Genomic DNA, 24565 nt, shown 5'->3' with positions numbered 1-24565 from the left:
AGGTTTGCGTAGTCTCATATTGACTATTATTTCGAGATGAGCTCTCGGGAGCGGCATGGAGTGTCGTCATCAACATCATCCTCCTCCTCAGCTGGACACTCGAGCTGTCGATCCAAATCTCACTAGCCAATGAGAGTAAATCGCTGTTAAGCCCCACCCATACGTCAAAGTTTTCGCCAGAATGCCTTGCGGCGCTTAAATGAAAAGTTTGAAAACGTAAACTCCGGCAGCGCGTTCATGAACCACGATCAGCGACAACGAAGCGTAGAAGACTGTTAACAGAGAACGCTGTTTATTCGAAGAGCACTGTTTTATTTTTGCCACTGCGTTCACTGTTTTCATTTCTCATTCGTTGTTTATGTTTGTTCGTTTCTCGAAAAAAAAAAAGTTACGTTCAGTCCTTTTGGCACAAATTTAACTCCATATAACTGGCCCTATATTAATAGAACAGCACTCCCTGTCTGTATTTACCCCTATTAAAACGGCAGCCCTGAAAGTAGTCCCGGCTTTAATGCAAGTCACAGGTTTGTATTAACGCGCGCGTTCTAATACGCGTTCTAATTCTAATACGCGGGTCAGGGACTGGTATGGCGTATCACACCATGACGTTGTTGATTCCTTTTCTAGAACAGCGCTTCGTGTCATGTTTGATTCCTTACATCGCCTAATAACTTAGTTTTTATATATTTATTTCATTTGAAGTATTAATTTGTGTAAGCGCGATAAATTTAACGTGCTTTGGTTTGGAAACAGTAGGTCACGTGACTGCCAACAGCCGTTGGCCCAAGCCCCGCGATATAACTGAGACATCGCGAGATTTCCGGAAAGAGCCGAGCGCAGCGGAGGAGAAGAGCCGGAAAAAGCCGATGATGCTCTTGAATGCCGCTGCCCCTTTTCAACATGGCTGCTGTATGTGCTGTGTTCAGTTGCGCTCCGACTGGAGTCTGACTCGACTCTCGACAACTTAGTGCCTCACAATACTGTCTCTGAACAGCTAAAAGCTAGGGGGAAATTATTCCGTCGGAGCGGTTTTTAAATCTCCCTTATTCTTGTGGGGTTTTTAAAAATATATATATATATATTAAAAAAAACAACAACAGAACGAGAAATCTAATCAAGCATTGCGTCTGGGGCCTTTTTCCCTTTTTGCTTTTTTACATGAAAAAAACAACAACAACAACAACAGTACAGCTGCTACAACATTTAGGATCCATCAACAATTTCCAATGGTTTGACTTTGGCACTTTAAGCTTTTTTTCTTTTCTTTTTTTTTCTTCTTTTTTTCTCATTTTCTTTCCTTCTTCATGAACAATGTGTGAAAACTGCGCCGAGCTGGTTGAGGTGCTGAATGAAAGTAAGTATTATTGTTATTATGATGATGATGATGATGATGATGATTATTATTAGCATCACGATTATTATTATTATTATTATTATTATTATTATTATTATTATTGTGTGTGTGTGTGTGTGCATTAAAATTAAAGTTAGTCCAGATCTTTGGCTTGCAGTAACTTCACTATCTATGTCTGAGTAGGGTGGGTAGACTTTTTTTTGCAATCATGCAATGTATATATCATATATTATTGCAATAATACACATATACACATATATGTGATGTTCAGTTTTGTCTATTGTAGGCCCAAAGGAGATGCAAAGCATTTGATCTGAATGTCATGTTGCATGCATGTCAGTGATCCGGTTTGATCCAAATCTGGCCTCTCCTGTCCATGCATCAGACAGGAAAAACGTGCTCATGATCATGTTTTACTTTAGTAATTATTGCACAAATCAGCAGTTTCATGCTGCACAAGACAAATCCTGACCCTGCCAGTGCAACGCAGTGTCTTTAACACCCAGCCTCTCATTTCCTTTAGTTCATTTAATCCACATCATCACTGCACGTTAGCGTTACCTTCCATTAAACTCGTGTTTATTATTATTATTATTATTATTATTATTTTCTAACTCACATTCATCCTAATACGGCCACATACTCCTTTATCCTTAAGCACACAAAATATCAATTCGCTTTTATTTACCCTAGCCAGCATTAGCCATAGCAGCAACATCACCGTTGCTGTTTTTCTTTTTTTTTGTTGTTGTTTTTTTGTGTTGTTTTTTTTACGTTGTCATTACCACACGGTTGTTTTTACAGCACACTAAACACTATAAAACACTTACAACCGTTTACAACAACTAAATCACTCATCATGTGTTAAATATCTAAGAAAAAAATGGTAGTTTGGTGGTTTTGACAACAAAAATGACAGCTAGCCCGTGTGTGTGTGTGTGTTTTCGCTAGCTTGACTAGCAATTAGCTAGTCTTCTTTGCTAGCAGTGAACCGCTAATGGGATGGAAATAATCACATCCCGCTGGTTTTAGGGAGGTGGAATGTCTGAAAACACGTCCCGTGTCTTTTAAAATAGAAATAAATCATAAAATTAGACTGATGTTTTGTTATGTTTAGCCACATGGTGCAAGTGCTAGCTAGCGAACGAACTCGTTAGCAGTGGAAGCTAACGGGGCTTGTTGCTAGCAGCAGCTGTTTTGGACTTGCGTTTGTTCCAGAGTTTAATGTCTTTACCTGACACTGTGTTGAATTATCATAACGTTAATGATTTTAACTGCTGTTTATTTATTTTTAACCAAACACGTCTTTGTGTTGGTGCTGTCTGTTTGTTTGCTAGCTGTGCTGGTATTTGTTAGCCTGCTAGCTAACATAGTTGTGCTTCATAGGCACAAGTACAAAGGAGCTGATGGGCCTCTATAATGAGAAACTTTAACAATAGCTGATTGTGTTTATGTTTACATTTGAGTTTAGTTCTGAGGTAAATTTGTGGTCCATGTCAAAATACCATTGCATTGACAAAAAGGCTTATTATTTTTTTATTTTTAAACCCCTCCCACACTTTTTTTTTTTCTTTAAACACTAGAACAGGTGAACAGAGTGTAGTAAAGGTTGAACTGGTGATAAAATAGTGATAAATCTATCCTCTGAGATAATATCAAGCTTCAAAAATCATTTAACCATCGATACATTTGATATAAACATGACTGTTTATTTCCCTGCTCGAGCTCCGAGTCATGCAGAGTGCGAAAGTCTCCCGGTTTTTGAGTCCGAGATTCGCACGAGTACCCGAATCGTCGTTGGACTACTCACAAGCACGTCATCGGAAGTCCTAACTTTATTATCTTTTTATGTGTACGCGTACAGCGCTCGCTCGCTTAGCTTAGGTTTCCATTCTTGTGCCGGGCATCTGAAACGAGGCTTTGAGAGTGCCAATACTTTTAATCCTTGGTGGGAATTGACTAGCAAAATTTAATCTGAACTATTGAACGCGTGGATTTTCCGACCGCCGACTACGGGAAAAAACAAACCCCAGAGAAAGCGCTCCATCTACTGCGTAACTCGGGACGGTCTCTTCAACCCCAAGTGACCTCGAATCAACATGGCGGAAACGAGGCTCGAGGGTGCCAATACTTTATCATCTATCTTTTTAGCGCGAATAACGGATGTTAGTTAGGGCGTACGATGTCGAACTCGGCACTCTGAAGGAATACGACTCCAGATTTGTATAATATTTACGTATTTGCCGTTATAAATCCACGATCAAATCAAACAAAGCTCTCTTTCCGTGCCGAACTCCGGCACCGTAACTCAGACGGTCTCCTCAGCCCCGAGTTCAGCGAGGGACGTCAAATCAAAATGGCCGCTCACGGCATCGGCACCAAACACTTCTCAGATGTTAAACGAGTTATTTACTGTATTAGCGTTAGCTCAGTCAACATGTTCGCCCGTTACATCTATAACACTGACTCTACGGTTCACCGTTCTGAGGAGGAAGATACACGTCACCCATCACAGCTAGCTTGTTGCTATGAAAAGGCGAACGGAATGGACGCGGACATGTTTTGTTTACAGCTCGGACGCGTGAAGGTCAGAAAATCACAGCGCTCCGAATTCACACTTCCTAGTTTTGGCTTAGTGCACGCTAACGTGAGTACATTTAAAGATGAAATAATCTTTTTTTTTTTATTCCCTGCCTCGGGATTGTCACGCGAGCTCCACGATTCCAAAATGGTGGGAGCTCGTCGGTCTCGTTGCGATCCTGCTTTCTGTATAGTTTAATTTCGTGTTTGGGTGACTTTTTTTTGTATGGTTGACGGAGCAACTCTGTGGGGAATGACAAGTTAACGTTTATGTTGCGAAATCAAACGAAGATTGGGGGGGGGGGGGGAAGGTCAAGGTCATGGATCAGACACTCTGTTGTTCTGTTTTACTGCGAACAGGAAACTGTTTTTCGGGGGGGGGGGGGGGTCTGTTAACAGCGAAGACTTTTCTGAACCTGCAGTGACGGCGTACTACACGTTCGATTTGTGCTGGAGTTCTGTTCTTCGGTTTTAACCGAAATCTCACGAGACTTCACTCTGCCTCATCACTAATGTTTTACGAATTTCTACAACCATACGAAAATTACCTGCTAACACAGCTAAGCGCAACATTCACATGAAACCCGGCACCGTGTGTGTGTGAGAGAGCGAGCGAGAGAGACACACACACACACACACGTACATGTCTTTTTGTTGAGTGACAGGCCCATGTGTCCACATGTAGTTTGATCTTTGACCTCCAAATCTGATATATGGGCAGCTATCTCCTCCTCGTGTCGCCGTGTGTGTGTGTGTGTGTGTGTGTGTGACATAGATACAACTAATAGGAAATGAGACAGATGTGCCGGTTGTATGTATCTAACGCTGAATAAGTTGGGAGGGGCAAATCAGGCTTTTCACCACGTGGAGGAAGCTTGACAGCGAGGCATGTGTTGACTCGCACGCCGCTTTCTCTCTTTCGCTCTCTCTCTCTTTCGCTCTCTCTCTCTCTCACACGCACACTTTACAATCAGTGAAACGAGTTTATTGGATTTGTTCCCTCAGCGCCCTGCACAATACGCTGTATTTGTATTGAAACCGTATCGGAGATGGATTTTAGCTTCGTCTCTTATTGTGTGAAAGGTCCGAATTCTCGTCCGCTTTTAATCATTTGTGTGTCTGACCTGGTTACCATAGCGACAGCACCCGTACGAGCAGGTAACACCACCTCCCCCCTCCTTGCGAAATATAAACCCGCTTACGTCGCGATGGAGTTAAACGTTTCCCCGCTTCGTCCGCGGCACCTGTTCGGACGTCACCGTCTCCTGAACGGCGTCACGCAGCTCCAGGTGTAAAAGATGACGGCGTAAGAATGGGAACTGCAAGTCTGACATTTTAGACGCGCGCGAACGGATCGAAACGGAACGAGACGTTCATAAATAAATCGGGTGCAGCGCGTAAAGAGGAAGCCGAGAGGCGCGTATTTACTTTGATCTCGACCGGATAGCGCTGACTGATGACCGCGGGACAGGAGGAGACTTTTTAACTTCTGCGTAAGACAGAGACGGCTTCCGTTCTTCATTCTTTATTAACGTCGTAACGAGAGAAATGTATAGCGAGGGCCGAACCACTTTTATTAAAATAAAGAAAACGTGTAGGCCCGAAATAAACCGTGCAACAGCTCACACTCCGTCAGTACGTTCACATGGACAACGATAATCCGATATTAACCCGATTAAAACTAGCATGTAAACAGAGATTATCGACGACCTTAATCCGATTAAAGTCATACACGAACGGAATGAAGACGTGTGGAGTGTTCCTGTTTTAGTCGCATTATGGACGTGCGTTACAGACATGCGCACACCTTAATCACACTATTAACATCGTGTGGGAGTTTTCACCGCGTTGTGCGACAGAACACGTACACACACGGCAGCGCTCGACCGTTCGACGGCAAACAAGAGAGCACGGCTGCGTCCCAAACCGCGTACTTGCCTCCAATATAGCAGGTGAAATACATGTATTTCGGTAAGTACACGGTTCGGGACGCAGCCCACGGCTTCAAGCAGTCGTCTATTCGCACGTACAGCACGACTAATAATTAACCGCACTCGAAGCGTTCGTAAAATTAAAAATGCAAACACCCAGAACCGTATACGGTCCCATAACGAAGACCGACTGTATGCCGATAGGTGAAATTCTGGCGGGAACGTCGGACGGCGTGGCGCGGGGATATAACAACACGTGAGACGGGAATACGAAGGGAATGTTCTAAAAGTGAGTCATGTAAACACCGTAATCAGAATATCGTCTAATTCGGAATAAGGTCGATGATTAGATTACTGCTGTCCGTGTAAACGTAGTGGATGACACTGCGAGATATTTTGGGGGAGTCCCGTCGCGGCAGTTTAGTGGAAGAATTGAGTTGTTGTTTTTGTGTGCGTGATTAATAGGGGTGAGTCGTGCCAGAGACACGAACTAACAAAACCGGAAAAGGTTTTAATTTGTTGTGAAGGATGTACTTCCTTTTAATCGCCGTGTTTCTCCAAAGCGTTCACTTTTCATCTCATTTGAATCATCTTTTCAATCAACAAGCCTACATGTACAGACTTTGTCTCGGAGTTGAATTCATCTAATTTAGTTAAAACGCTGTTTCTACGGTAACGTCTTCACAAACTGGAAGCTCGACCGGAAACTAAAGCGTGGCGTTAATTACGGTACTGTATCGATAAAGATGTTTTTTATAATGCTGTAAATGTTTAAAACGGCCTTTCGGGAGAGGATGAGAATGGAGTTATGGAAGAGGATTTGTTGGTTTGTTTTCCACGTTGCGGAGGAACGTTCCGGACGGGAACTTTTCAGACGGACCGAGTAGAGGTCTCGCAGCCGAGTCGTTACCTGTGCTGTTTTTTATTATTATTATTATTATAATAGAAGACGATACGGACGGAAATGAAGGATAAAAAGAGAGAGCCCTCGAGCCCGGCTCCAGCTTCCGTCTCTCAACAAGGACAAAAAAAAAAAAGTAACCTTTTTTTATTTGTAATTTTTTTGCATGCGTAAAAAAAAAAAAAAGAAAAGATTACAGCGATGATGTCGAAACAAGCGCGGCGTGACGCGGTGAAACGCGGTGAGGCGGCGGTTTCAGCGCCGTGACCTGTCGTCCGTCCGCGTGAGGAGAAAGAAGAAAGGGGAGGATTTGAAAGCCGGTCGAGGTCGAGGCCGTCCAGCTGCTCGCGTGAACCTGAGAACCTTACCAAAGTCCAGCGACTCCCCTGTTGTCATGGTAACCGTGAGCCGGGCCTTCACTGCCGCTCTTGTTGAAGTGTTTGGGATAAATCTCTCACTCGCTCTCTCTCTCGCTCTCTCTCGCGTATCTGACCGCTTATTCCACAGAAAGCAGGTGAAGATGTTTTTAGAGATCTGCGATGACTGCGTTCTTTTTTTTTTTTTAATAGTTTTTTTAATTTTTTAAAAAAATATTTATTTTTTTATTTTTATCCCCCCTATTATCATGTTACGGGTCAGTTGACCCGTTTCCACATTTGAGGCGTCTGAAATACTGGTTAATCTCTCACTTTCTCTTTGAACTTTTTCGACGTTCCTCATTTAGGGTCATGAACTTGTATGCAAATATTTCTCCTGGGGAAAGCGGTTATAAAGGTTTACCGTTTTAAGCCATTCTTTGCTGTTTATTAAGTCAATTTGACCCCTAACATAATGGGTGTAACTTCCCCCCCCTCCCCCCCTTCCAACGTAATATGAGGGTTAAATGGCACTGATTTACCGGTTACCGTAGCAACTGTAAGAAAACTTGCTGACTCTATTGTACAGTACGGGCCCGAAGGGAGACGGCCGTCCTGATGCTGCCTTTTTTGGATTGTTTTTTTTCGAACGAAACACACCGGGATGGTGACGAGAACTCTGGGATATCTGCTGTAGCGTGTTTACTCAGAAATCCCACTGACGCCAACTGAAATCAGACCTAATCTCACCCACACACACACACTGTACTCTGCATTGTCTGCTTCAGCTCTGTGTGTGTGTGTGTGTGTGTGTGTGTGTGTGTGTTTCAGGAATGTGTACTCTCACCCACACACACTATATTCTGCATCTTTCTCACCACTAACCACTCTGCCTCTGGTGTGTGTGAGACAGAGAGGATTTGTGGTTTAACATACACTATGATGTGTGTGTGTGTGTGTGTGTGTGTGTGTGTGTTCAGCACACATCAGGAACGTGCACGGCTATGCAAACTCTGGAAACTTGATTTTTCTTGGGGTACAATCATAAATGAACGTCAAGGTTGTTTTAAAAAAAAGTCTCTAAAATCCCAGGAGTGTGTGTGTGTGTGTGATGATGATGATGATGTCAGTTTTACAGTCATACCAAGTACGCGCACACAGAGACGAGGACGTTAAAAAAAAAAAAAAAACCTTACTGTGGCATAATGTGCCAAAACATCGACCAAGCAACACCAGATCTCTCACACACTTATCTTATCAGAAGGACAAAACGGTAATGGAGAGCAGAGAACGACGTTGTAGTGGTATTTCTAGCTCACTGCTGTAGCGCATTATGCCACATTAACTGATTTATTCTGAAAGGATTTATATGGGAAAAGTCTTCAAAGTCTCCGATGTGAAACATTGTGTTTAGGAAGGCGGGGTGACTGAATAACAGCAGGTTAAAGGCATTAGGAGGAAAGGTATAAAGGCAGCAGGACAGAAGGGCAGCAAGGAAGAAAGGCAGCAGGACAGAATGGCAGTAGGAGGAAAGGTAGAAAGGCAGCAGGACAGAATGGCAGTAGGAGGAAAGGTAGAAAGGCAGCAAGACAGAATGGCAGTAGGAGGAAAAGCAGCAGGACAGAATGGCAGTAGGAGGAAAGGCAGCAGGACAGAATGGCAGTAGGAGGAAAGGCAGAAAGGCAGCAGAACAGAATGGCAGTAGGAGGAAAGGCAGCAGAACAGAATGGCAGTAGGAAGAAAGGCAGCAGAACAGAATGGCAGTAGGAAGAAAGGCAGCAGAACAGAATGGCAGTAGGAGGAAAGCTAGAAAGGCAGCAGGACAGAATGGCAGTAGGAGGAAAGGCAGAAAGGCAGCAGAACAGAATGGCAGTAGGAAGAAAGGCAGCAGGACAGAATGGCAGTAGGAGGAAAGGCAGCAGGACAGAATGGCAGTAGGAGGAAAGGCAGAAAGGCAGCAGGACAGAATGGCAGTAGGAGGAAAGGCAGAAAGGCAGCAGGGCAGAATGGCAGTAGGAGGAAAGGCAGAAAGGCAGCAGAACAGAATGGCAGTAGGAAGAAAGGCAGCAGGACAGAATGGCAGTAGGAGGAAAGGCAGCAGGACAGAATGGCAGTAGGAGGAAAGGCAGCAGGGCAGAATGGCAGTAGGAGGAAAGGCAGAAAGGCAGCAGAACAGAATGGCAGTAGGAAGAAAGGCAGCAGGACAGAATGGCAGTAGGAGGAAAGGCAGAAAGGCAGCAGGGCAGAATGGCAGTAGGAGGAAAGGCAGCAGGGCAGAATGGCAGTAGGAGGAAAGGTGGAATGGCAGCAGGGAAGAATGGCAGTAGGAGGAAAGGTGGAATGGCAGCAGGGCAGAATGGCAGTAGGAGGAAAGGTGGAATGGCAGCAGGGAAGAATGGCAGAAAGGCAGCAGGAGTCGGGGTTATATATATATATATATATATATATATATATATATATATATATATATATATATATATATATATATATATATAAAATTTATTATTATTGTCCTCGGATTATTAGAAAACCCCTATATAAACCTTGGAACTTGGCTGAATCTTGCTGACACAGAAATATTTCTCCAACACAAACTTTTTTTTTTTTAAATAATCGAGTCGATAATCTTTGCTTTTCCCCCGTCTCCAGTCTCGGATGCAGACAGTTCGGACGGCCTGCAATTGAAGAAGGACCATGCCTTAAGAGTTTTCAACTACATCGGCACATGGACACAGAGGTCGGGTTCTTCTTTCGCTCATCATTTATTCATAGTTTATTTATTATTTATTCACCCATTCAGTGTTATGTATAATATATCCACACAGCATTGATTTTCTCCGCGCTGACTCGCAGGTAAAGGTCCTGTAGAGTTTCACGTTCTAAGGTGTTCTGCACCTTCGTATAGATAATAATATGCACACCTTGTTTGAAATGGGGGTGGCGTTCCCAGCCGCGATTAGAATGTGCTGGACAGTTATGTGACCTTTGGCCTACTTCCTTGCTCATGCGAGCGTTAATGCTAAAGTGTTGGGTCATCCCCGCCGGTCTGAGACATAGTTCTGAGGAAGGAGTGATCTGCTTCTTCTGTACGCGGGAAATCCCCACTTCTGTGTTAATTAAAAATTGCTAATAAATTATATATAAATAAATTTATAATAAAGGTAATATGATTTAATAAAAAAAAACCCTGTGTTTGTTACAGGCAGTGTCTGTGCTGCTTCAAAGAGTACAAGCACCTGGAGGTGTTCAACCAACTGGTTTATGGCCTCATTAACCTGGTCATCGCCCAGGTAACCAGTCTGAGGGACCGCCTCTGCAGCACCCATGGCAACAGAGGAGGTGAAGGGGCGGAGTCTGAGTGGAGCGCTGGCCATCCCCAGCCTTCGCCCAACGAGGACGAGCCCCTGAACGTGGAGCGGGACTCGGCAGAGGAGGAGGACGGTGGGGGGGAGGGGGCAAGTTCAGCCGAAAATCAGAACCAAACCCTGAACCAGAGCTGCGAGTCACGGCCGGGCGGGAGCGAGGGATCAGCGGAGGAGTGCAGCCCGGATCTGTTCAGCTCCTGGAGCACAGAGGAGAGAGAGAAACTACTGCTGTGTGCTGCCAAAATCTTCCAGATCCAGTTTCCCCTCTACACAGCCTACAAACATAACACACACCCTACTATAGAGGTACACACACACACACACACACACACACACACACACTATACGGCACAAACACCCTACTGTAGCGGTACACACACCCTACTGTAGAGGTACACACACCCTACTGTAGAGGTACACACACACTGTACTGTAGAGGTACACACACCCTGTACTGTAGAGGTACACACACACTGTACTGTAGAGGTACACACACCCTGTACTGTAGAGCTACACACACCCTGTACTGTAGAGCTACACACACCCTGTACTGTAGAGGTACACACACACTGTACTGTAGAGCTACACACACACTGTACTGTAGAGCTACACACACCCTGTACTGTAGAGGTACACACACACTGTACTGTAGAGCTACACACACCCTGTACTGTAGAGCTACACACACACTGTACTGTAGAGCTACACACACACTGTACTGTAGAGCTACACACACACTGTACTGTAGAGCTACACACACACTGTACTGTAGAGCTACACACACCCTGTACTGTAGAGGTACACACACACTGTACTGTAGAGCTACACACACCCTGTACTGTAGAGCTACACACACACTGTACTGTAGAGGTACACACACACTGTACTGTAGAGCTACACACACACCCTGTACTGTAGAGCTACACACACACTGTACTGTAGAGCTACACACACCCTGTACTGTAGAGCTACACACACTGTACTGTAGAGCTACACACACCCTGTACTGTAGAGCTACACACACACTGTACTGTAGAGCTACACACACACTGTACTGTAGAGCTACACACACCCTGTACTGTAGAGGTACACACACACTGTACTGTAGAGCTACACACACCCTGTACTGTAGAGCTACACACACACTGTACTGTAGAGGTACACACACACTGTACTGTAGAGCTACACACACACTGTACTGTAGAGCTACACACACACTGTACTGTAGAGCTACACACACCCTGTACTGTAGAGGTACACACACCCTGTACTGTAGAGGTACACACACACTGTACTGTAGAGCTACACACACACTGTACTGTAGAGCTACACACACCCTGTACTGTAGAGGTACACACACACTGTACTGTAGAGCTACACACACCCTGTACTGTAGAGGTACGCACACACTGTACTGTAGAGCTACGCACACACTGTACTGTAGAGCTACACACACACTGTACTGTAGAGCTACACACACCCTGTACTGTAGAGGTACACACACCCTGTACTGTAGAGGTACACACACACTGTACTGTAGAGCTACACACACACTGTACTGTAGAGCTACACACACCCTGTACTGTAGAGGTACACACACACTGTACTGTAGAGCTACACACACCCTGTACTGTAGAGGTACGCACACACTGTACTGTAGAGCTACACACACTGTACTGTAGAGCTACACACACCCTGTACTGTAGAGCTACACACCCTGTACTGTAGAGCTACACACACCCTGTACTGTAGAGCTACACACACCCTGTACTGTAGAGCTACACACACACTGTACTGTAGAGCTACACACACACTGTACTGTAGAGCTACACACACCCTGTACTGTAGAGGTACACACACACTGTACTGTAGAGCTACACACACCCTGTACTGTAGAGCTACACACACACTGTACTGTAGAGGTACACACACACTGTACTGTAGAGCTACACACACACTGTACTGTAGAGCTACACACACCCTGTACTGTAGAGGTACACACACACTGTACTGTAGAGGTACACACACACTGTACTGTAGAGCTACACACACACTGTACTGTAGAGCTACACACACCCTGTACTGTAGAGGTACACACACACTGTACTGTAGAGCTACACACACCCTGTACTGTAGAGCTACACACACACTGTACTGTAAAGGTACACACACACTGTACTGTAGAGGTACACACACCCTGTACTGTAGAGGTACACACACCCTGTACTGTAGAGGTACACACACCCTGTACTGTAGAGGTACACACACCCTGTACTGTAGAGCTACACACACCCTGTACTGTAGAGCTACACACACCCTGTACTGTAGAGGTACGCACACCCTGTACTGTAGAGGTACGCACACCCTGTACTGTAGAGCTACACACACCCTGTACTGTAGAGGTACACACACCCTGTACTGTAGAGCTACACACACCCTGTACTGTAGAGCTACACACACCCTGTACTGTAGAGCTACACACACCCTGTACTGTAGAGGTACGCACACACTGTACTGTAGAGGTACACACACACCCTGTACTGTAGAGGTACACACACACCCTGTACTGTAGAGGTACACACACACCCTGTACTGTAGAGGTACACACACACCCTGTACTGTAGAGGTACACACACACTGTACTGTAGAGGTACACACACACCCTGTACTGTAGAGCTACACACACCCTGTACTGTAGAGGTACACACACCCTGTACTGTAGAGGTACACACACACCCTGTACTGTAGAGGTACACACACACTGTACTGTAGAGGTACACACACCCTGTACTGTAGAGGTACACACACACCCTGTACTGTAGAGGTACACACACACACTGTACTGTAGAAGTAACACACTGTACTGTAGAAGTAACACACTGTACTGTAGAAGTAACACACTGTACTGTAGAAGTAACACACTGTACTATAGAGGTACACACACACTGTACTGTAGAAGTAACACACTGTACTGTAGAAGTAACACACTGTAAATTAGAGGTACACACATCCTACTGTAGAGGTACACGCACTGTAAATTAGAGGTACACACACTGTAAATTAGAGGTACACACACTGTAAATTAGAGGTACACACACTGTAAATTAGAGGTACACAACTGCCAAACAGCATGCTATATAGGTGTACACATACTTTCACATGCGTATGCAGTTGTGTGTGTTCAACACATCCTTCGTGTGTGTGTGTGTGTGTGTTCTCAGTTGAGTGTGTATTATGCTCAGTCCTCTTCTCTAATTTCCTGTCTCCCTCTCTCAGGACATCTCGGCTCAGGAGAGCAACATTCTCGGCTCCTTCTGCGACATGAACGTAAGCGCTGTGTCTCTGTTATCTTTTAGATATGAACGGGTAAAATCCTGATCAGTGTATTCAATCCTCACCTGTTCGTTATGCCAAGAGCGCAAAATCAGCCAGTCAGAGTGACGCTAGCCCATACGTCCGCTAACGTATGCGGAAAACGGCAGATACTGCAGCGCTCGTTTGTTAGCATCATGCTAACTATTTCTGAAATGGTTTAGGGAAGAGACTACTTTGGTGAGAAGTGCGTTCATTGCCACGAACTAATACCAGAGTTGTTTGTTAGCATTACGCTGAATGATTTGGACAATGTTAAAGGACTATGTTGGTGAGATACAAGTGGATCTAAAAAGTCTACACACCCCTGTTAAAACGGCAGGTTTTTGTGATGGAAAAGAATGAGACCAAGTTAAATCATGTCAGAACTATTTCTGACTTATTGTTTTTCACTTTAATTAACAGGTTAAAAGTTTACAATAAAGGTAGAAAAAGCTCTGACATGACAGGGGCGTGTAGACTTGTTCAGTTTTAACATCATTCACACCAAATGAATCCTAGAAAGGTCGTCTGTTAGCACGATGCTAATGTTTAAAAATGGCTGGGGGGGGGGGGATACCCCAGTGAGAAATTCTTAACTAAATACGGAAAGTCAGTGTAGGTTAGCATTATGCTAACTATTTGAGAAACGGTTGAGAGGATGACCGTGTCCAAGGACACGAATGAAAGCTAGCAGGGCCAGCTAGCGCTTAGCGACCGAAAACATCTGCACCGATTTTAAAGTTGATTAAAGACCCTAAACGTGCTAATTATATTAGTTAATATATCAAATCCTCAAAGTTAAAAGAATTTGTGTAAGAAGCGGTTCGTCCCTAAACAGCTGCGTTTATCTAAATAATAAGAAAAGAGCCGAGTGTATTAGGTCTCCGTGGCCCAGGAAGTTGGTGACCTCATGCTATGTCTGAGAGAGGAAGTTGAGGGTGTGTGTACGAATGACTGTGCTATTTGTGGTCCTCTGGTGAAACGGAGTTGTAGACCGACGTGACCTTATTCTTCAAATCTGTGTTTGTTCCCCTATTGTGTGGTGGCCCTCAACCCTCCGGAGGGTGAAGGCTACTGCGAGACACGTAAACCTACTGCATCTTTTTAGGCTGGTTTTATTACAATATGATGAAACTTATTTCACAAGGATGATGATCCAGAACGCAAATGCTATAACTAAGCGTGTTGTTCATTTAAAATCATATTGGTTACAGGGGAGGACCCGTGGTCCGGTCGGACGCGGTGGTATTTAGAGCGGGAACTGTGGTCCGGTCGGACGCGGTGGTATTTAGAGCGGGAACTGTGGTCCGGTTGGACGCGGTGGTATTTAGAGCGGGAACTGTGGTCCAGTCGGACGCGGTGGTATTTAGAGCGGGAACTGTGGTCCGGTTGGACGCGGTGGTATTTAGAGCGGGAACTGTGGTCCGGTTGGACGCGGTGGTATTTAGAGCGGGAACTGTGGTCCGGTCGGACGCGGTGGTATTTAGAGCGGGAACTGTGGTCCGGTCGGACGCTGTGGTATTTAGAGCGGGAACTGTGGTCCGGTTGGACGCGGTGGTATTTAGAGCGGGAACTGTGGTCCGGTCGGACGCGGTGGTATTTAGAGCGGGAACTGTGGTCCGGTTGGACGCGGTGGTATTTAGAGCGGGAACAGTGGTCCGGTTGGATGTGGTGGTATTTAGAGCGGGAACTGTGGTCCGGTTGGACGCGGTGGTATTTAGAGCGGGAACTGTGGTTCGGTTGGACGCGGTGGTATTTAGAGCGGGAACTGTGGTCCGGTTGGACGCGGTGGTATTTGGAGCGGGAACAGTGGGTCCGGTTGGACGCGGTGGTATTTAGAGCGGGAACTGTGGTCTTATTATGTAGTCTTATTATGTCCAGAAAATGTAAAGTGTGTGTGTGTGTGTGTGTGTGTGTGTGTGTGTGTGTGTGTTGTAGGACGTGGAGGTTCCTTTGCATCTGCTGCGGTACGTGTGTCTGTTCTGTGGGAAACATGGTCTGTCTCTGATGAAGAACTGCTTTGAGTCGGGGACTCCGGAGACGCTGCCCTTCCCCATCGCACATGCCTTCATCACCATCGTCTCGAACGTAAGCACGCATGCACGCACGCACGCACGCACGCACAGACATTGCATCTACCTTTATTGCTGGACATAATGCTAACCTTATAAACCATTTCTAAACTCATTTTAAAAACCATCACAGAATTTAATTTAATGAATCAATTTGCTTTGGGTTGCAGATCAGGATATGGTTGCACATTCCGGCTGTGATGCAGCACATCATCCCCTTCCGCACTCACGTCATCAGGTGAGAACACTTCCACACGTTTCAAGTTTCTCCGTATCCATCAGTCCCAGTGCGGCCTCTGTGCCTCGGTCCTTGTGAAGGAGGCGCGGCCTTTGGGCCTCGGTCCTTGTGAAGGAGGCGCGGCCTTTGGGCCTCGGTCCTTGTGAAGGAGGCGCGGCCTTTGGGCCTCGGTCCTTGTGAAGGAGGCGCGGCCTTTGGGCCTCGGTCCTTGTGAAGGAGGCGCGGCCTTTGGGCCTCGGTCCTTGTGAAGGAGGCGCGGCCTTTGTGCCTCGGTCCTTGTGAAGGAGGCGCGGCCTTTGTGCCTCGGTCCTTGTGAAGGAGGCGCGGCCTTTGGGCCTCGGTCCTTGTGAATGAGGCGCGGCCATTGGGCCTCGGTCCTTGTGAATGAGGCGCGGCCATTGGGCCTCGGTCCTTGTGAAGGAGGCGTGGCCTTTGTGCCTTGGTTCTTGTGAAGGAGGTGTGGCCTTTGTGCCCCCTGTCTTTTTTTGTCTGTCCCATAGAATGAGGCGTGGCCCCTGTATATCTGTCCCATAGAGTGAGGCGTGGCCCCTGTATATCTGTCCCATAGAAGGAGGCGTGGCCCCTGTATATCTGTCCCATAGAAGGAGGCGTGGCCCCTGTATATCTGTCCCATAGAAGGAGGCGTGGCCTCTGTATCTGTCCCATAGGAGGTGTGGCCTCTGTGTCCCATATAAGTAGGCGTAGTCTTGTTTTGTCTCCGTCCCCTAGAAGGAGGCGTGGCCTGTGTATACGTCCCTCTGTCGCCAGTCCAGTCCTGTAATGCTAACTCTTCTGTAATCTATTAGCTGAGTCAGATGGGGGAAGTTTCTCTTTCTGCTGCCTCTCTGTCGGGTTGCTAGGAAGAGCATCTATCACCATGGCAACAGCCACCGTGATTCTCCTCAGATTACCCTGAGGGAGCCAGACGGCTGGCGGGAAGTGGATAGACGCTGGTCATGTGACTCAGGAAAAGACACGGCAGCGTTACAGCAGCTCTGTAGAACGGCCGGTGAAGAGCGAATAAATAATTCTGTCTCAAAACTCTTCAGCTCTTTTTTTTTCCTTCTTCTTCTTCTTCTTCTTTTTTTTCCCCTTCCTTTCTTTTTGTTGATTTGTTTATTAAACTGAATGTTTAGGCTGAAGTTGTGTGGTCATGTTTTTGAAGAGTCGTGTGTGTGTGTGAGAGAGAGAGAGGGAGAACTACAGATCATTTTGTTCAGCGTATTATTGTCCACACCTGCAAAACTCGGTGTCTTCCTGGAGAACGTGCGCTGAGTTGTTGCTGAATCGGGTGTGCGTGCGTGCGTGCGTGCGTGTGTGTGTCGTGTAACATGACGGTGGATGTAAGCATGTGTATGAGTCATACAGGGTTACCTGCTACTGTTCACCATCGCTGTCTCACTTTCGCTCTGGCTCTCGCTTACCATCTTTCACTTTCTCTCTCTAATTTGTGTGTGTGTGCGTGCGCGTGCAGGTACCTGTGTAAGCTGTCAGATCAGGAGCTGCGCCAGAGCGCGGCGAGGAACATGGCTGACCTGATGTGGAGCACAGTGAAGGAGCCTCTGGACAGCGCGCTGTGCTTCGACAAGGAGAGCCTCGACCTCGCCTTTAAGTACTTCATGTCACCTACGCTCACCATGAGACTGGCTGGACTGAGCCAGATCACGGTGAGAGACACACACACACACACACACACACACACACACACTTATTTACCACGAGCCTCTGGATCACGTGATCTGGATCTCTTAATCACCGATTTATTCTTCTGCGCGTCACCGTAACTCCCAGAATAAATAGAAGATACATGTGATGTATGTTCTGCTAAAACGTGTCTCTTTATTATATTATTTAAGCTTATTTTAAGCAGAGCAGATCATCACCTGAGCCCTCAGGTCCTCAGAGGAAAAAAAAACAACGCTCCCGTGTTCTTTAATAGCGGTCAGGTTAAGGAAACGTGTGTGTAACTGATGTCTCTTAAGACGCTCCTTTTTAAAAACGCATTTGATGACTAGCAGACTATTATTGATTTTTTTTCTTCTTCTCTTTTTTCCCCTCGAAACTCGCTATTAAGTCCGTTTTTAAATCAGCGAGATTAGTATCAGAACTTTTCTTTCTTTCTTCTCCCCTCCCCCCCCCCCAGTACGCTTTTGACTTCCTGTCAGTGTGTTCATTTTGTTTCATCCATTTTCTATAACAGCAGCTCTAACGCCATCGTTTCTACGGTAACGGCTCGTTCACAGAGACCCGTATGTCGTACACGCCGCGTGATCTAAGCCGCCGAACAACGGGGCCTCGTCGTAACTCGAGCGAAGTTGTGTAGAGACTAAAATTGAAAAAGAAAAAGAAAAATTATATATTTTTTTTCGTACACACGCATGTATTCGCTTAGTATTTGCATGCGGCGACGCCCACAAAATTCCACGAAAGGTCGCAGCTGGGAGCACGAAATGAGCCGTCAGGGTAAAGTATGATAGACAGAAGTTAGATGCTTCTGTGCTAATAAAAATAATTGACGAGGATATTATTATTAATCATAATCGAGCGCCGAATCTTCTTTCGGTCGGCGTACGGCACGAGGATGCGTTTTCGAACGGGCCGCTCGGAGAAACGTAAGGACGTCTTGCGAAACGCTGTAAACGTCATGAAAACGAGCCGCGTAACCTCGAGCGTTTTTTTTTTTAACGTTAAATGAAAGTGCCGTCATCCGTGCTAACGATGCGATTCAAAGTCGGGGTTTGCGTTACTCGTTTTACGCGCGCTCGTGAATTTTCACGTATACCGGATTTCTCGTGTGAGCGTTTTACAAATCTGACTCTGCTGGTGCCCAGCTTTACGAGTGTGAAAGGGTTAAGGGTGTTGTTTAAACTATAACATGGTGTATTTGTTGATATGAGGAAGTGGTCGGTTATGGGAGGAGTCTGCAGTGCCGGCGCTTTGTCACAGGTACTCGCTTTTCCACCGCAGGAAAGTCTTCAGGACGGACCAGTTTACACTCTGATCTTTTTAAAATCTCATTTATCCCCCCGATAACGTGACAAGCGGCGATTTCTGTCGTACTGACCAGGCTGGTGAGGGACGTGACTGCGTGCGTGCGTGCGTGCGTGCGTGTGCGTGTGTGTGTGTGTGTGTGTGTGTGTGTGAGAGACTGTAAAAGGATGAACAGTATGACATGTTGGTATGACGAGTTGCTGTGGTGTAAAAGGAATAAAAGAATTCAGGACGTGCTGTTACTGGAAAATAATCACCTTTTCTGTTGTATTTAAAGTTGGGGTCAAACAGAATCTTCTGGAAACACACGTTGATGGTAGATGCCTTGCTGTTACAATACCACGTGTAAATTCTCGTGTGTTTATTTACAGTTTATTAAAGAACCTTCTCGCTGTTGGTTCTGCGTCTGTGTTACAGATCATGCCGTTTTTGTTTTCCAGAATCAGTTGCACACTTTTAACGACGTCTGCAATAACGAGTCTCTGGTGTCTGACACGGAGACGTGAGTACACTTTTCTTTTCTTCTTTTTTTTCTTTCAAGTTTTCTTTTCTTTTATAAACACTTCTGTGTTTTACAATCTCTGCGTATCTCCTCCTCCTCCTTCTTCTCCTCCACCTCCTCCTTCTTCTCCTCCACCTCCTCCCCCTTCTCCTCCTCCCCCTTCTCCTCCTCCCCCTTCTCCTCCTCCTAATCCTTCTCCTCTACCTCTTCCTTCTCCTCCTCCCCCTTCTCCTCCTCCTCCTCCGCCTCCTCCCCCTTCTCCTCCTCCTCCTCCACCTCCTCCTCCTTCTCCTCCTCCACCTCCTCCTTCTTCTCCTCCACCTCCTCCCCCTTCTCCTCCTCCCCCTTCTCCTCCTCCCCCTTCTCCTCCTCCTCCTTCTTCTCCTCCACCTCCTCCCCCTTCTCCTCCTCCCCCTTCTCCTCCTCCCCCTTCTCCTCCTCCTCCTTCTTCTCCTCCACCTCCTCCCCCTTCTCCTCCTCCCCCTTCTCCACCTCCTCCTTCTCCTCACCACCTCCTTCTCCTCCTCCTTCTCCTCCTCCTACTCCTTCTCCTCCTCCTTCTTCTCCTCCTCCTCCTTCTTCTTCACCTTCTCCACCTCCTCCTTCTCCTCCACCACCTCCTCCTCCACCTCCTTCTCCTCCTCCTCCTCCACTACCTCTCTCCTTCTACTCCTCCTCCACAACCTCCTCCTCCACTACCTCTCTCTCCTCCTCCTTCTCCTCCTCCTCCACTACCTCTCTCTCCTCCTTCTCCACAACCTCCTCCTCCTCCTCCACTACATCCTTCTCCTCCTTCTCCTCCTCCTCCACTACCTCTATCTCCTCCTTCTCCACGACCTCCTCCCCCTCCTCCACGACCTCCTCCTCCCCCTCCTCCAGGTCGATAGCAAAGGAACTCGCCGACTGGCTCATCAACAACAACGTGATAGAGCACATTTTTGGACCAAATTTGCACATTGAGGTTGGTGTCTTCCTTCCTCCTGGAACTGTGCACTCATTTTTCGAGGTTACACGCAAGAGTAATTTGTGTGTGTGTGTGTTGTAGATTATTAAACAGTGCCAAGTGATCCTGAACTTCCTAGCTGCAGAGGGCAGACTGAGCACTCAGCACGTCGACTGCATCTGGGCCGCTGCTCAGGTTTTACACACACCCACCCTCCCTCTCTCGCTCTCTCTCACACTCTCTCACACACACACACACACACACACACACACACGTTTCCATAACATCTGTTAGTTTGTGAATATCTATAACATTGCCATTATAAGGTGAAGGAGGAAACCTCTTCACACAGGGTCTTTCTCGAGCGCACTACACGGTTCAGGGATCTGAACTCGCACCCTTCTGATCACTAAATGACCAAATGTTTTTGTTTTTGTTTATTTGTTTGGTTTGAATTGAACGTGAGGCGTCTTTGTTTTGCGTTCTCAGCTGAAGCACTGCAGCCGCTACATCCACGACCTGTTCCCTTCCCTCATCAAGAACCTGGACCCTGTGCCTCTCAGACACGTCCTCAACCTGGTGTCTGGACTCCATCCTAGCGCACACACCGAACAGGTACACACACACACACACACACACACACACACACACACACATGCACACTTCGAATGCTTAGATCTTACAGCAAGATAAGAAGTTATGCTGATGAGTCTTGATTGAGAAGGGGTGTGTGTGTGTCTCTCGTAGACCCTGTACTTGGCGTCCATGTTGATCAAGGCGCTGTGGAACAACGCTCTGGCGGCCAAGGCGCAGCTTTCCAAACAGAGCTCCTTCGCTTCTCTACTCAACACCAACATGCCGATGGGCAACAAGAAAGGTGTGTATGTGTGTGTCTGAGGCAGCAAGTTTAACAGCAACGCACCTGCTATGTACATTATACATGTAAATATATTCGGTTCCATGCTGAATAATCATTTTAACTAATGAATACAAAGTCTTCAATTTTTTCAAATTTAAACGTTAATCCCTTTCCCAGGTTCCCCGGCGGCGAGCCCGGAGAGCAGCGACAACAGCGACACACATCACAGCGGTGGCAGCGACATGGAGATGGACGAGCCGATCATGGGCGGCGGGAAGCGCGGCCAGCAGAGGCTCTCCGACACTGAGGTCTCGCACGCGATCATCATTAGACTCATTTACAGTCTACTGTGTTGCTCTGTGTCTAGCACATGCCCATCACATGCCCATCACATGCCCATCACATGCCCATCGTTTATTTTGGAATAAATCATGAATCAAAGGAACTGAGCCAAATTGACCGGCGTAGTGAAGTATAGATGCAGTACAGATAAAGTGTAAGCTATAGAAAGTCCGTTTGGAGATTTAAATACAGGTTCTCTGACGCTCTCGGACTCCTAGATAAATAAAACTCTGTGTTACACTTATTACTTATTACTGCGCGTTTAAATTTCGTCCGCACAGGAGTCGATGCAGGGCAGCTCGGATGAGACGGCGAACAGCGGCGAGGAGGGCAGCAGCGGGCCGGGGAGCAGCAGCGGCCGCAGCGAAGCCTCCAGCAACGAGGCCGAGTCGAGCCGAGCCAGCCAATCGGCAGGCAGCCCCGGCAGCGAGCTCCACTCCGACATAGCCGACAGCGAAGCCTTAAAGGAGGACGAGGAGGAGGAAGACGACGAGGACGACGAGGAAGACGACGACGACGAGGACGACGAAGAGGACCGGCCGACGGCCGCCTCCGAGCGCAGCCCGCAGAAAGAAACGCGAGATTCTCGAGACGCTCTGACGTCAGAAGTCCGTAAACGGAAGGCCGGCGAGGCTCTCGGAGAAGTCCAGGGCCCTCCGGAAAGACCTGGAATGTCCGGAGCGGTCACGTCCGGTTCTATCGGGCCCGGTCTTCAGAAACCCAAAACCTTGTCGTTCTCCTCCGAAGCCGCCTCTGCCATGACCGCGTCGTCATCTTCCTCCTTGAGAGTTCTGGACGCTTGCTCCTCTTCCCCGGCCTGTTTAGAAGGGTCCTCGGAAGAGCGTATCGACCCTGCCTCCCTTTCTCAATCCCAGAATTCTCAGCAGCAGCAGGGGATGGGACCAGAGATGGGCACCTCACACAGCACGCCAATAACCCAGGAGCCTCCCTGCTTAACCCGTGCCACCGACTTCCTGTCTGAAGCCATGGGCAACGAACTGTTCAACTGCAGGCGCTTTATCAACCCGCAGCACCATCACCACCACCACCACCACCACCATCACCATCATCATGAAGGGTAAGACCTGGACATCCGGGTACCTCGGTTGGGCACAATATTATAACGTTGGGTTGATTGTTAAGCTGGTCTTCTCTCTGTAGTCACATGGTCGAGGACATGCTGAGTGCAGACGACGTGAGTTGCAGCAGTTCCCAGGTCAGTGCCAAGTCTGAGAAGAACATGGCAGATTTCGACGGCGAGGAGTCAGGCTGCGAGGAGGAGCTGGTCCAGATTAACTCTCACGCCGAGCTCAGCTCACACCTGCAGCAGCACCTGCCCAACCTGGCATCCATATACCACGAGCACCTGGTGCAAGGTACGCTCCCGGCTCCTCCTGCTGTCACGCACACGCCGTGAGACACACTGCCTACACGTCAAGATCTGTCCAGTAGACAAAACGATTCAAGCACGTTATTTGAATACTTGCGTACTTTTCCGAATGTTTAATATGTGCTTAGTCTACGTTCGTACAGCTTGGGTTCTTTCCATAGCTACTTTTTAAAAATCATTAAACGCTTAAAAGTCGTCAGACTCAAACGAATCGTATACAGAATGTCAAAGAAATAAGTCATTTCCAGTAAGGGAATATAGTGAACTGGAAGGATTTCGCGATTGAGACCACTTTTAAAATGGCCGCCTCACTGCTCAGCGCCCTGACTACTGAATCGGGGAGCTGATTGAGACGCACCCTTAGATGATATTTACATACCTGCATGTCCATGTATATGAACTGTGTCGATGCTCCTCAGGTCCCGCCGTTCATAAACACCAGTACTCGGGCCACGCGGTGACGGACATTAACCTGGACAACGTGTGTAAGAAAGGAAACACACTCCTGTGGGACCTGGTGCAGGACGAGGACGCGGTGAGACTCTGGGGCTGAGACTAGGAGGGCAAACGGAGAGTGGGGGATTATATCGGTACTGTCTGAGGGGGTAAATGAGGCCATCTTGAACCTTCTGACCCTTAGAACCCAAAGTAACCTAGGATTTCAAAGGGGATAGTCTGGTTAAAAATGCTAACATGGCTAACAGTGAGTGAAATCCTGAAGATTGCAGTCTCCTTGGTTGTCCCGGTTAGAATCTCCGTATCTCCTTAGATATCCGCGATAAATGTATCGCGTTATGGCGAGAATTCTGGTTAAACCTGTCGAATCTTTTTATGCCCGGCCGTCAGATTCACTTGTCGGAGGGTTTGATAAACGAGGCGGAGAAGCTCCTGTGTTCCCTCGTGTGCTGGTTCACAGATCGGCAAATCCGCATGCGCTTCATCGAGGGATGTTTGGAGAACCTTGCGCACCACAGGTGAGACCTTTTTATGTAAACTGGGCGCGGCTACATTTGGGTAAAGCTCGAGTGCGTTTCGTTCTTAAGGATAACTGAGTGAGGGATTGCTGACCTGCGGAGAGGAAGTTATGCTAGTATTGGGGGGAACTAGCGTGGCGAGAGGATGCTAACCCGGTGACAGACGGCTAACTTTAGGAGAGAAAGCTTTCCTAGCAAAAGAAATAGACATCCTAGCGAGAGAAAGCTAGCTTTGTGACAGACAGCTATCCTAGCGAGAGTTGTGCTGTATAATTAGTTGAGTTGGCACATGAAGTGTGGAACCTTGTCTGTGCGTCCCAGGTCCGTTGTGGTGTCTCTTCGTCTGCTGCCGAAGTTGTTTGGGACGTTCCAGCAGTTCGGCTCGAGCTACGACACTCACTGGATCACCATGT

The 24565-nt window shown here is 47.1% G+C and overlaps 1 protein-coding gene across 2 annotated transcripts in view; it reads left to right on the top strand.

The window, feature by feature from the left end:
* The first annotated feature begins 392 nt into the window (after nt 1–392).
* The window catches only part of usp34 (ubiquitin specific peptidase 34), a 58380-nt gene continuing 34207 nt past the window's right edge, over nt 393–24565 (top strand). The window contains exons 1-18 of one of the 2 annotated variants that reach the window (XM_053616043.1): nt 393–1354; nt 9772–9859; nt 10325–10793; nt 13764–13814; nt 15780–15929; nt 16084–16151; nt 17626–17818; nt 19583–19644; nt 20524–20605; nt 20690–20782; nt 21077–21202; nt 21335–21464; nt 21624–21754; nt 22070–22866; nt 22950–23164; nt 23598–23713; nt 24025–24152; nt 24474–24563. In XM_053616043.1, the coding sequence (XP_053472018.1) occupies nt 1312–1354; nt 9772–9859; nt 10325–10793; nt 13764–13814; nt 15780–15929; nt 16084–16151; nt 17626–17818; nt 19583–19644; nt 20524–20605; nt 20690–20782; nt 21077–21202; nt 21335–21464; nt 21624–21754; nt 22070–22866; nt 22950–23164; nt 23598–23713; nt 24025–24152; nt 24474–24563 (3032 nt within the window). In that variant the 5' untranslated portion in view covers nt 393–1311. Of the gene's footprint in view, nt 1355–9771; nt 9860–10324; nt 10794–13763; nt 13815–15779; nt 15930–16083; nt 16152–17625; nt 17819–18296; nt 19459–19582; nt 19645–20523; nt 20606–20689; nt 20783–21076; nt 21203–21334; nt 21465–21623; nt 21755–22069; nt 22867–22949; nt 23165–23597; nt 23714–24024; nt 24153–24473; nt 24564–24565 lie in introns of those variants that run through there. The other variant, XM_053616044.1, reaches the window with a different exon arrangement.

This window comes from Ictalurus furcatus, chromosome 26, assembly GCF_023375685.1.
Source record: "Ictalurus furcatus strain D&B chromosome 26, Billie_1.0, whole genome shotgun sequence".
Classification (NCBI taxonomy): domain Eukaryota; kingdom Metazoa; phylum Chordata; class Actinopteri; order Siluriformes; family Ictaluridae; genus Ictalurus; species Ictalurus furcatus.
This window is presented reverse-complemented; position numbering and strand designations above follow the sequence as displayed.